The sequence below is a fragment of the Oreochromis aureus genome, linkage group 5 (assembly GCF_013358895.1).
Source record: "Oreochromis aureus strain Israel breed Guangdong linkage group 5, ZZ_aureus, whole genome shotgun sequence".
NCBI classification, from domain to species: Eukaryota; Metazoa; Chordata; class Actinopteri; order Cichliformes; family Cichlidae; genus Oreochromis; species Oreochromis aureus.
The window spans coordinates 22,124,838-22,137,601 of NC_052946.1; the positions used below are offsets into that span (position 1 = coordinate 22,124,838).

The 12,764-nt window shown below is 37.5% G+C and overlaps 1 protein-coding gene across 1 annotated transcript; it reads right to left on the reverse strand.

Annotated features, from left to right (window-relative positions):
• Positions 1 to 773: 773 nt before the first annotated feature.
• On the reverse strand, positions 774 to 11,025 carry LOC116313682 (sodium- and chloride-dependent GABA transporter 2-like). The gene is made up of 14 exons (XM_031731455.2): positions 10,807 to 11,025; positions 8,362 to 8,496; positions 8,136 to 8,276; positions 7,834 to 7,921; positions 6,838 to 6,970; positions 4,584 to 4,718; positions 4,358 to 4,461; positions 3,665 to 3,789; positions 3,332 to 3,444; positions 3,084 to 3,221; positions 2,769 to 2,871; positions 2,384 to 2,484; positions 2,120 to 2,290; positions 774 to 2,038 (listed from the first exon to the last, which is right to left on the reverse strand). Exons 1-14 carry the CDS (start codon positions 10,979 to 10,981, stop codon positions 1,943 to 1,945), a joined length of 1,758 nt encoding a protein of 585 aa, XP_031587315.1. The 5' UTR covers positions 10,982 to 11,025; the 3' UTR covers positions 774 to 1,942.
• Positions 11,026 to 12,764: the final 1,739 nt, after the last annotated feature.

A 12,764-nucleotide genomic window follows, 5' to 3' on the forward strand; every position in this document is an offset into this window, starting at 1 on the left:
GTAGCTCTGTGAGTACAGAGGTCTTGCTCAACGGCTGTTTGTGAGGGGCAGTCATTAAGGTGGTCTAAAGGGAGGGTGGCCTTAAGGTGAGAGAAGCTACTGTAAAAAACAAAAACAAAACTTGTTTCAGACTGTGGATAAACTGAGGGGCTGCACCAAGGCCCAGTACAAGATAAATTAAGGATTTTGAACTGTGAATCTCTTAATCTCATTTTAAATAATGCAGAAAAGAGAAAGTTGCAGTTAATTTAATTAAAAAAAAAAAAAAAAAACATTTTGCAAAATTCAGGTAAGATTACTGGAAAGTAGGATACAGTCCACTGGTTGCACACTTTAATGTATTAGAGATTTAATTTAAAGAACAAACAAAAAAAAAACAAATTGAAATAATTTTTCAGAGTTCACTAAAATTATTTTCAGTGCACTAATTCAACATGTCTGTGGGTTCAATGTTTTTTGTTGGGTCTGTTTTAGTTTTGTCAGACTGCCAATGCTCTGCAAGTTTTGTTTTTTTTTGGGACTTCATAGTATGCTCTGTGTTCTGAAAACCACTGAATAGTGTGAATATAATTATAGCTGTAACACAGCAAAGTATCCGAATGATACAAAGTCACTGTACAGGGCAGGCTATACGCTGTGAAAGTGGGTTTAACAGGAATGGCAGGTGGTCTTTTTTTGTAGTAATTGTTTTCCATGCAAAATAAAAGCAAAGAAGCTAAATTACCCCCCAAATTATTTTATTATACAAATTTTAAGTCACATGTTGAATAAAAACCCTTAATCAGTACAAAAAATACTTTAGAAAAAAAGTAAAACTCTGAATTAAGGCGTTACAAAATTTGTCTTAATACCTTTGTGAAGGATATACATATTTGGTGTATTATATTTAATAAAAATACATGAATTAGACCCTGAATATATAGATATTAGCCACAAATAGTCTTTGAGCCAGAAATTCATCTGTCATACTGTCATGGTCAACATAGCCACTGACCCAAACACTGCTGATGGAGTAGATTTGTTTGGTTTTTAGGTATTTGAAACCTACAAATATTACTACTCAGTGCAATATGTTATACATCCAGTCTCTAAGGATTTAAGGATTTCAGATGTCCTTCCTTTGGACATATACCACAGACAGATCTCCTAAAACAAATACTGATAAATTTATCCCAACCCATTAAATTTATAGCTGTTCTAAAGTTTTTAATACAAATGTAAAATCATATGTAAATACAGTTACATTAAAAAAGCCCTTAATAGTAGTTTAGTCCAAGAAAATACCCATAAAAAAATAAGTAAAACTAGTATATAATATATTGTAGAATTATTGTATAAATTCAAGCAGGAAGCATCTTAACACCTATGACAACTGTAAAAAAGGTACTGTATATTCGTTTAGATTGATATGTAGTAAAAAATGCAGACACAGATGAATAGTACTTTGAAAGTATAAAATATATATAACCGAAAAATAGCTGTTATTATTTTTTCACCCAGTGATAAAATCAAATGAGAATTTGGAACGCTGATGATGTGATGATAATCTTTATGGATAAAAGTACTGCACCACCATCACATTACACTTACAGGACAGCCATGCCACGAAGCTCCTAGGACACAGCTTTTGTGCTGATGTTAATGCCAGAGGAACTTTGTCATTCTGTACCACGTTTGTCCTTTTAGCTTAGAGCTGAATATAGCAATGATGGCAGTGAATTTCAGTGAATTTCAACACAATTTAATAAAAAAACCAAACAAACTTATTCTAGATGTTTGATATGTCAAGCTGGTCTTTTTGTCTTAAAACAAACTGGTGTACTAAAAATGACCCACCATATAAAACCATACAGCAAACAAGCTGCTTTACATATTTTTGAAATAAAAAAATAAAAGATGCTCTTAAAGTTGGGAATTGTGTTAAATATGGTCATTTGCTCCATTATTGTGGACATGCAGTGAAGCTCGCCCTTTCTTTTGTTGTCACCTTTGCCATCACTGGAAGGTCATCTGCTGGGCGGGAGCTGGTCTTAAGACGCTGGAAAAAGGCATTAAGATTATTAATGAACGTCACAGTTAGTTATTCAAAAGCAAAGTTGCTACTAGTAACATCACTGACCTGCCAGAGAGTCCCTCTTCCTTTGGCCAGTTTGTAGATCATAGTCACTGGGATCATAGAAAGAGACGACATGGCGAGGAACCAGCCAATCCAGTAAGCCCACCAAGGATACACGTAGGTGTTGTTGAACTTCAGTGGTGTGTAACTTATCAGCAAAAACACAAGTGTTCCCTTTAAAGGAAATCATCATCAATAATAAACAGTGAAAGACGGAAATTATACAATATTGATAAACTATTTAGTCAGACTGCTTCAGATGCTTACACTGCAAATAAGAGGAGTGGCATACAGCCAGCAGTACTTGATTAGTGACAGAGGTTTGTAACCGATCATGTCCTCAATGTTGTCACAGAAGCGTTGAGCACCTAGGACAGAAACATTTATTTATTATTGTAAACAAAAAAGAAGCTAGGGGCTATTTGACCTGGAGTAGCATGCTCACAGTTGCTGCTAATTTCCAATTTGCAGCAAGTATAAGTGTGTATGTTGCCACAATGTCTGCTCTTTCCCATACAAGGATCATGCTGTTGCTGCCTCCCCCACTTAAATGTCTTTCCATGTCTGCACATGGAAGGGTGTGAACCCCCGTTTCTCTTGCTTTCCATATATATATATTTAAACAGTTGTACCACTGACATTTATAACTTACCATAGATCCATCCAATAATCACTGACTGGAAGATTGCCATCAGAAGAAGAGTGGGGCCACTGCATACATAGTGATCAAAGATCTGCAGAATGTATGCGCCAGCCTAAAACAAAAGCAGCAAATAGAGTGGATTTTATTTATTTAAAAAAAAAAAAAGTATTACTGTAAACAACTCAAAATCCTGTTAAGTTAATGGAAACAAAAACACATTTTGGGAGTTTACATATTGTGTATTTTGCATCAAATGACCATACCACAAAAATATTTTACACAATAAACATATGACCAACAATAAATGTGCTTCTGACAGCTCACCTCTGACACTAATAACAGGCCGAACATATAGCAGATCGCACAGATCAGCATCAGACAAAGCTCTCTGCGGTATCCTTTTCGTATGTGGGCCGGGTAGACATCTGTTAAAGAAGTCATGATGCTCTCGAGACCTGCAAACTGGAGAGTAACACAAAGACAGGTTAGTGTAGAGATAAGTTAAGCAACAGGAAAACAATAACACTGCATTACATTTTTTTTTACAAGACATGAGAAAGACTGAAGCTGACCTGGCCATCTATTCCCAGTAAGATGATCATGGTGAAAAAGCACACAGACCAGACCTGAGGCCAAGGCAGCAGGGTCACAGCTTGTGGGTAAACTATGAAGACAAGTCCTGGACCTGCAGAGTGAAACCAAGAACAAGTAAATCATGTCAGAGTGCCACAGTGTCTTCAGTTTACAGAGAAATGTTTAATGCATTTTAAAATTTAGAAGATTTCAGGGTTAATAACTGTCATGAGGAAAATATTATTTTTCAGTTAATAATCTGTCATTTTAATACAAAGGGAAAAAAACCACATGCCAGCCTGAAATCTAACCAAACAGGTGTGCAGCCTCACCTGATTCAGCAACTGTAGCAATGTCCACGCCCTGCTTTTGTGACATGTAGCCCAAAACTGAGAAAATAGCAAAGCCCGATACGAAGCTGGTCCCACTGTTCAACAAGCAAAGATAGAAGGAGTCTCTGCAAATCAGAAACAAAGCCTGCTGTCTTTATTTGTGAAATGGTAACGTACAACAAGGACTGACACTGTGATAGCGACAAATTACTAAAACTTCTAAAAATGTCTGTGTGTGTGTGTGTGTCTTCTGTTCTTCGCCTATCCTGATGCACTCTTATCTTTGCGGGTTTTTGTGTGCGTGTGTTTGGGGTGTGTGTGTCATATTTATGAAAGTTGTGCTGGTTGTGAATTTAATTCTCCTTCATGCTGTACCTCACATTTTGTATTGTTCCTGCATTATCATAACAATGTTGGTCAGTGCTATTAAATTGTTTTGTTTGGTGCGGGTTAAAGTTACGTTGAGTCAGAGTAAGGGTTCGACACTTGTAATGAGTAGATTTGTGATGTCTCTGAGTGTTCTCACAAAGATAGCTAAAAACAAAATTAAAGGATGATTTTGAATATATTTTACACAGGTCTTATTAACTGATAATTCTGATGACTGATAAAAAGCATTAGGAATTAGTAGCTATAGTAGGAAATAATTGCAAATTGTGATTTAAGACATCAAATTAGATCTTCATCAGGTACCTGTAACAGTTATTGTTGTACTTGTTGTAGCTTCCAAGTGTAGTCAGGCATCCCAAACATATGGCATAAGAATAAAATATTTGTGTTCCAGCATCCATCCAGACCTGTAAACCAACAGAAGATTATTTTTCCAAAAATCCTGCTACTAAATTCAAGGTTCAAGGTTCAAGTTCATAAATGCTGTTATAGTGGCACAAAAATCTAAAGAAAATAGACTAAATCATACCTGTGGGTCAGCAAGCCGGGCAGGATTGGGATACAAGTAGTATTTGATCCCATGGAAGGCTCCGGGAAGGGTAATTCCTCTGACAAACAGCACAGCCAATGTGATGAAGGGGAATGTGGCTGTGAAATATGTAGCCTGTAAAAAAAATAAAAAAATAAAATGGGAAATACAAAAATTACACCATAACTAACAAGAGAGGGCATGGTAAAATTTGCAAGGGAACATGCTGTGACAATGCTGTGAGTTTGGCTGTGTATTTTTTTAAACTTTTTTTATTTCTTTACTAATCCATCAAGATGTTACTTAACAAGAATATTTTTATTTATTGTTTTTACAATCTTGAATTTTCTAAACACAATTTCTTGTCACTAACACAAACCGTATCACTTCAGGAAAAAAAGGCGCCAGTGTATTAATTAAATTAAAATTCCAGTGATTTAAGAAGAAAACAGGAGAAGTTAGTACACGCTACAGTAGGTAATTATATGGCAGAGGCAGCTGGGATCTATTGCACACGTCTCTCCCACAGAGAGATTTGCCAGTCAGCAATTCCAATTCACTTTCTCACAATCACAAAACTCCCGTGAGTCATGCCTATCCACTGAACGAGGCACACAAGAGTGTTAGCATGTTTCATAACGTTTCTTCAAACTGTTGCTTTCTATATGAAATTAAACTGTATTTGACATTAGCTTGCTCGTGACTGCTTTAAGTTTATATTTCAAAGATTCAAATTGTTTAGTTACTTTTTTACCGGTCTAGACAAAAAACCGTGTGTTTGTTTTCCATGAATACTGGAGTTATTTTTTGTTTTTGTAGTTTGTGAAAAAGGGGCCTGCTTTTTTCTTTACAAAGTAGTTTGACCAAACTTTTTTTTCAAGTATCTAAGATAAGAGATAATCCTTTATTAGTCCCATACGTGGGAAATTTGTTGATATCTTGATATCTTATTTAGAATTGTGCCTGGGGTGGCTTCACTGCGGCTGCTTCCTATTCGGGTGGCTGTAGCTCAGGTGGCAGAGCAGGTCAGCCACTAATCAGAAGGTCGGTGGTTTGATCCCAGGCTGCCTCCTGGCTGCATGCCAAATATCCTTGGGCAAGATACTAACCCCATGTTTGCCTACTGGTGGTGGTCAGAGGGCCCGGTGGCGCCAGTGTCCGGCAGCCTCGCCTCAGTCAGTGCGCCCCAGGGCAGCTGTGGTTACAATGTAGCTTACCATCACCAGTGTGTGAATGGGTGAATGACTGAATGTAGTGTAAAGCGCTTTGGGGTCCTTAGGGACTGAGTAAAGCGCTATACAAATGCAGGCCATTCTAACTTATCACCAGTAATTTCTTTAATACTGAGTCCAACAATCTGATTGCATGTGGCTGCAGGTCTGACACAACCACAACTGCATGACAACACTGAATGAACATTTCCTGTGCAAGAATTTAACTAAGGTTAAGCTCTCTCTCTCTCTCTCTCTCTCTCTCTCTGTCTCTATACATACATATCTATATATCTATATATAGATATAGATAGATATATACATTCTTCAGATCAAAGATTCTGCAGATCTTTGATATGTTTACACACACATACAGTAAGGAGATGTCAGAAATACAAACATAATATTGCTTAGGTCTATTAAAGAATGTGATTGCGATGTAATTCTACAACAGTTGCAAAATTTGTAATTTTGTAACCCTCACGTGCTAAGCACACGTAACACTGAACTATTGCCTTGGTAGCAGCATAAGGAAAAAAACATTGGATGTCTGGGAGTTCTGGTCTTGTTGTTATTTTCCATGCCACACCTTAGTCACTCAGCCAATCTCAGTGAGGACAAGTTGTTGCGGGTGATTTTAGAACAGGAGGGAAAGTGTTTCAGGTTATTTATGACCCCTTCATCATCAAGCAACCACTGATTATAATGTTTTGTGAACCAGACATCCTGTACTATGTCCGTCATTGCATTTAAGTGCCAAACATTAAAAAGGAACTCCTTTGTTATCTTCTTTGTTAAGTATGTGGTGTGTGCTAAGTGGAACAAAAGTCTCCTAAAAGGGTTTTTAGTACTTAGCAGTAAAAGGCTGATGGGGTTTTTTCATCACCCTGCCGGGTGGGCTGGTAGGCAGGTGGGTGGGCGTTGTGGTCACCCAAGTTTCTGAATGCAATGACTCGATAATAAAGCGACGTAGGAGCTTCAAATTGATAATACAGGTGTATCTACTACAAATCTCGGACACACATTTGTCATTTTAGTGTTACCTTTCCTGTGGATTTAACTCCCTTCCAGACACAAAAGTAGCAGATGACCCAGGCTAGAAGAAGGCACAGAGACAGTTCCCACTGAATGTTTCCCAAGGCCTCTATGCCAGTGGATATGTTCAACACCCGACGCCTGAAAGATGATGCAGTGTTAGTTAGATGAATGGCCTTTTAAAGCAGTATGTGTTGTTGTGTAAAACCTCATCTTTGTACTGCAATTACTAGTTAAGATTTTAAAAAATATTTCACCATTACTGTCACTACCTACACATCATGTGTGAGTTTGGAGAGGGCTACAAAAATGGGCAACATGTGAGCATGCGTGAGTTTGCATGTTGAAAACGCAATACCCAGGAACATCGATATCTGAAAGGAATGCGTTTAAAAAAATATTATTATTAGTTACATATTTGATTGACAACTCAATGAGGCCAACATGAAAGACCTGATGAAGTTGAAGCTCATTAAACTATTCAGAATGATACATGCTTGAATGTGCAATTAAAATCACTTCACACCTTTAGTGCAGGTGTTTTCAATTATCCTGGTTGATTGAACCCATCTCAGTGCAGAGGGGGAGGTATGCTGACAGATGTTGCAGCATATGCTGTTACATGTCAACTGTCTTGCTCAGGAAATATGAGTCTCTCAGATAAGGCAGAAGATCTGACTAAAACTTCATGATAGTGCAAATCAGGTCATTTCTTTGTTTTCACATTATGTATAAAGGCATTTTCAGTTAGGGGCAATCAGACATCTGGTAAATTTTTAATCTGTGTGGCACTAAGTGGACTCACCAAACTATATAATAAAACTGGCAAACTAGTCATAGCACATGCAAAGAAACACACGTAAGCAGTCCTTAACTAGTGTGGAAAAACAAAGAGCTGATGTGGCTGCGGCATGCACATGTAGAGCTTTTATCTTTAGTAAAATTTTCTACCTATAGCTGAGCTTTCATATGAAGTTTTATTAAAAAAAATCATGATAACTCACTGCCAAAACTCTACAACAGAAGATGATGAATTTACAGGTAACGTCCAGTTGACAGTGGCATTGTAGTTGTTTATTACCACACAACGATCTGAAATAGATTAAAATACAGTTAAAGATGGCAAATCTTCAAATGCTTGATTGCAGATAGATTTTGTTTAGGTCAGTTAAAAATGCTTAAACAAGACGTCACATCTAGAAACACAATGAAGTGACATTAACTTTATCCATACTATTTTTAAGGTGACTGATTTGTTGGTGTATGCAAAGGCAAAGAAAAGTATAATAGCAACATGTGTATTTACTTGTATTCCATGTGTTATTACAGGTGGCCCATGGCAACTCTCCAGAGAGGGAAGAGAACAAGTAGAGAAAAGCCCAGGCTAAAATCACAATATAGCTGATGCCTCCGTAGAAAAGGATCATTTGGCTTGCATATCCCATGCCTGGAAACAACATAACTGTTAGCATTGCAATTCCTCACTTTTTCCTCATTGATCTGCTTCACCACAATCCCAGTGGTTAGCTCACCTTCAAACAAGGGGCAGACCTTCCTCCAGCACATGATCCCCCCCTGACTGGTGTACTGGCCCAGTGCCGTCTCCAGCACAAACAGAGGTATGCCACAGGTCACAAGGAACAGGACGTAAGGAATTAAGAAAGCACCTGCAGGTGACAACAAACTACCATAAACACATGACTAGTATACTATGTATAGCAAAAATATTCTAATCATGTTCATCTTTCAAGACAATACGTACTTACTTGGGCAATGCTAGGATATACTTTTGAATCATAATGACAGAAACATGTCATATCTGTAGTTAGTAGTCTTTAAAGGTATTATGAGTGGACTGAAAAGAACTAAGCCCAGGAGGGAACCTTGGGGTACACCACAAATGTTTGTTTTCTGTTAATGGAAGTAGACTTTTCTTATTGGCCAGAGTGGATGTTCCACTTGTGTCCACAGTGACACACAGTTTCACACCAGTAAAATATTACTGGATCTGTCTCTGACCTGCATTCTCACATAAAGGTCACAGTTGAAAGCAACTTGTCTGAATATAAATATATTTTATAGTCTATGTACTTTAGGAAAGCTTTCTAAGCCCAAGGTGTAAAATAAGGTGGTGCAGCGGCCCAGGTTTAAGCCTGGTCTACCGCCCTTTGCTGCATGTCTTCCCTTTCTCTCTCCTCATTTTGCTGTCTATTTTTATTGCTCTATCAAATAAATTCCAAAATGAACAAAAATAATCTTAAAAAAAAGAAATGTGCGTCTAGTTCATCAAAACACCAAGAAGATATCTTGGGATATTCTTTGCGAAGCACTTTTAATGATATTACTGTAAATTCTTTCTTATCTGTTGTGAGCTTTTCTTACATTAAACAATGTGACTAAATCAACAGTGGAGCTTAACTTAACTGTCAAAAGCTATAACACGGCCAGTTACAGTGTCCTGTCCATGACACATCAAGATAAAGTAACTATTCATGTGGATTAGGAACACTGACAAAGTGACTGAAGCCAACAGAATGTAAAAGATTATACAGAGTTACAGAATTTGCTGCAGTTTCAGTCTTTACATTATTATTTCTGAGATTCAGATTTTTTATAACTGCAGAGAGAAGTTTATAAGAATAACAGTAGAAACTGGCTCAACTGGAACAGGATGATGCTGTTATAGTATGTAATAGTATGTGGTCTAAAATGGGGTGATTTAGAAAAAGACAGCCACATTTCAGATATCCCTGTTAGCTGATAGTTTAGATACATTCATATTTACATAATTCAATTGTTCAGCTATTTTTTATGTGGAAAGCTAATAAAGACACAAGTATTTTTATTGCTGTTGCCAAGCAGGATACCAACTTAAACTAGATTTCCTTCTGGGGCAGTTTTGCTGCAATTCAATACTTCCATTGTGAAGTAAGTGTTACCTTGAACAACTATAAGTTTTGAGTGTTGTTTCCTATTACCTTCTTTCTGGCTTTCCTCCTGGTCAAAACAGAGTCAGAGTTAGGTAGAGACAGAGTGTGGTCGGGGTGGACTAATTAAGAACTAATATTGTGATTCTTCATTGACATGGTTGGAATAACAATAGGGCTTTACTCAATAGGGAAAAAAAGGATGGGAAAAAGGAACCCTGAATTTATCAGTTGTTATGGTGACACTTGATCAAATTGGAACAAAGGCTGATAACATCTATGAGCAGACTGTCAATTTCTCAAGGATAAAAGCTAGAACATTTATATACTGTCATCATTTTGCTGTGGCTGAAAATAGTTGTAAGACCTGAAGTTCATTTGTTTGAAATGCCTCTGACATATCTGTCCTCATTTAAGGTCCAGGAAGGGGCGAATCACCAACTTTCAAATGAATGATTTCCATCCCTGAGAGGTAAGTCAATAATATTTTATCTGTCTTTTGTTCGTTTGATTTCATTCATTCATTTTTGAAACGCTATCATCAAAATCTGCCATGTGAAATGTTTACGATGTCCAGTTTGTTTCCAGTTTAGCACCATCACATCACATCACAGGATGCTGTAAATACAAGTGTCGAATTTTCTCATTCTCTTTGTATCCAGATATTTTTCATTCAAGTGGAGCAATGCTGAACTTAAATTAAGAGGCTTCAGCAAAGAATCTGATTGTGCTTTTTGGCACAGACACAGACAGAACATTATTTTTTTAGCCTTTCATAACCTGTCAAATCCTTAATCATCAAACAGGCAAACAGAGACACAGATGGATAGCAGATACAGTTCACATTGGACAGTTTTAATCATTTGCAGCTTTTAACAAGACTTTGAATGAAAGTATTTGGCAGTGAAAATAAAATATCTAATTAAAGCCCATAATTGTGCTTTGGTGAATAATTAAAACATATCTTCTCAATTCCTTAAGAAAAAAACATTGTGATCAACCATTATACTACACTTTTATTAATTAAGAATAATGAATAGAAATACTTACCTCCACCATTCTTGTAGCAAAGATATGGAAATCTCCACACATTGCCTAGTCCAATAATAGCACCGGCCACAGACAGGATGAACTCCTTTTTGCTGCCCCACTTGCCACGCTCTGCAACAGTTTTTGAAGTGCTCTTTGTGGGGAGATGAAACAGCCTGCACAGAGAGTCTGCCATACTGCTGAGCAAGAGGTGGTCTAATCGCAGTACTGGCAACGACTCTTGAGTGTCTGGATTGACTGGCTGGGGACTGTCTGATGTAGATTTGTATTGGGTTACCTAATGCTTATCTAATTTATGAACTGCACGGCCACAAGGGGGACCTCTAGATTTATACCCAAAAGTAATTTCCCAGCATATAGCCGACAAACAGGAGAGAGAAGTATGTGTGACTAATCTCCTTTTGAGCATGGTATTGAAGGCTTACAAAGCAGGGTTCACTGTCTCAAACGAGCTATAAATGATATTTTAACCAAGTTAAAAAAAGAGATTAGCTTCATCTCAGTCTTCTTGCATTCATGTATATTGTTATACATTATTACAGTTTTGTGTAATAAAACATGCAAGGATCATGCAAGGAATTTCCAATACTTAATACTGAGGCCCCCAAGAGAGTCTTTGCCAGGAGGCCAAGAATTTCTAAAGCCTCATTATATGCTATTTTCTGTGTGCAGTGCCTGTGTACATTTCGTTCCATCAGATGAAGTTCAGCTAAATGTCTTAGCACCATGTTGCCTTCCTAATAATGAAGACTTATAGATATTTTGTTTATTTTTAGAGGGAAAATTTGGGACTCTTCTACTGTGAAGCTATACTGTAGTGTGCACAATGCAGCATGCAGTTTAGCATTGTCTTAAAGAAATATACAAGGCCTACTTTGAAAAAGGTCACGTGGAGAGGAGCTTATGTTGCTGTAAATAATGTACAGACCTTTCAGCTCTGTGCCTATCCAGGTGTGCAATTTGTAATTAAGTAATTAGCATCTTATTTCCTGTGCAAGCAGTAAACACTCACTTTTTCACAGGGCTACATACAGTCTGTTGAAAACTTTATTTTCACATGAGTGAATATGTGACAAAATCTTTGAGGATGGTAACCACCTTTCTTGCAAGTGGGTAGAAGCAACCTTAGTGGGATTCAGCTTCACACTGGTCAGTAAGCATGTCATGTAAAATATATTTTTTTAAAGCAGGCCTCAGGTTTTGCCCACTAAATGACCCAATGCCCTTTCAGATGAAGTTTCTCTAGTCTCAGCGAAGTCTTTATTATCTGAATCTGGAGAGCGTTGCTTTGGCCTCATCTGGATCGATGAGCTGACATGAAATATGCCCCGTGAGAACATTAACTTCAAAACTAGGTAGCAGTGCATCTTCACACAATCATTCACAGTTGTTCTCTCTGTTCTCCTGGCTGCCTGAAACATTTCCTGATAAAGTTAACCTTGAGCTCACATTATTTTCATAACACTCTAAACATCAGTCTCACATCAGAATATGTGCCCATAATTATGTGCTAGAAAAGTTTCCGGGGCACACTTGAATCCAAATGGTAACCTGAGGCACCTGAACTTCCCAACAGGTGTGTAGAAGGCTGTGAGGAACATGAGTTCTTGTCTATGTAGAGAAATCAATCATCAGCAAGGATCTGTACAAATAATATATCACTTAGGGGTTAATTTTCTTTCTACATGTGAGTGTCTATATAAGCTCACTCATTAGCTAGGTTGGTGAACTTTAATGGTGTAGCCGTTATTCCTCACGGTGTGTTTGTGCTCAGGATGTACAGCGCTTTTTGCATTTGGCTCTGTTTTGATAATGTCCTTTTGCAGTTTCTGCAACAGGTAGCAGACCTGGTGCAATAAACTTTAGTGATGTGGTATCTTTAACAGGACTGGTTTTCTCAGTTTCAGATTAATTGATGGGTATGTATTCTACTGTGATAATAAAGTTAAACTCAACCA

Bases quoted from the DNA above. Each gene is read 5' to 3' on its own strand.
- LOC116313682 (XM_031731455.2), bottom strand. From the start codon at position 10,981: ATGGCAGACTCTCTGTGCAGGCTGTTTCATCTCCCCACAAAGAGCACT. The intron at 6,971-7,833 runs GTGAGTTATCAT...ATCATCTTTCAG, and splicing joins TCTGTTGTAGAGTTTTGGCA to GCGTCGGGTGTTGAACATAT. The intron at 2,485-2,768 runs GTAAGTTATAAA...TTTCTGTCCTAG, and splicing joins GATTATTGGATGGATCTATG to GTGCTCAACGCTTCTGTGAC.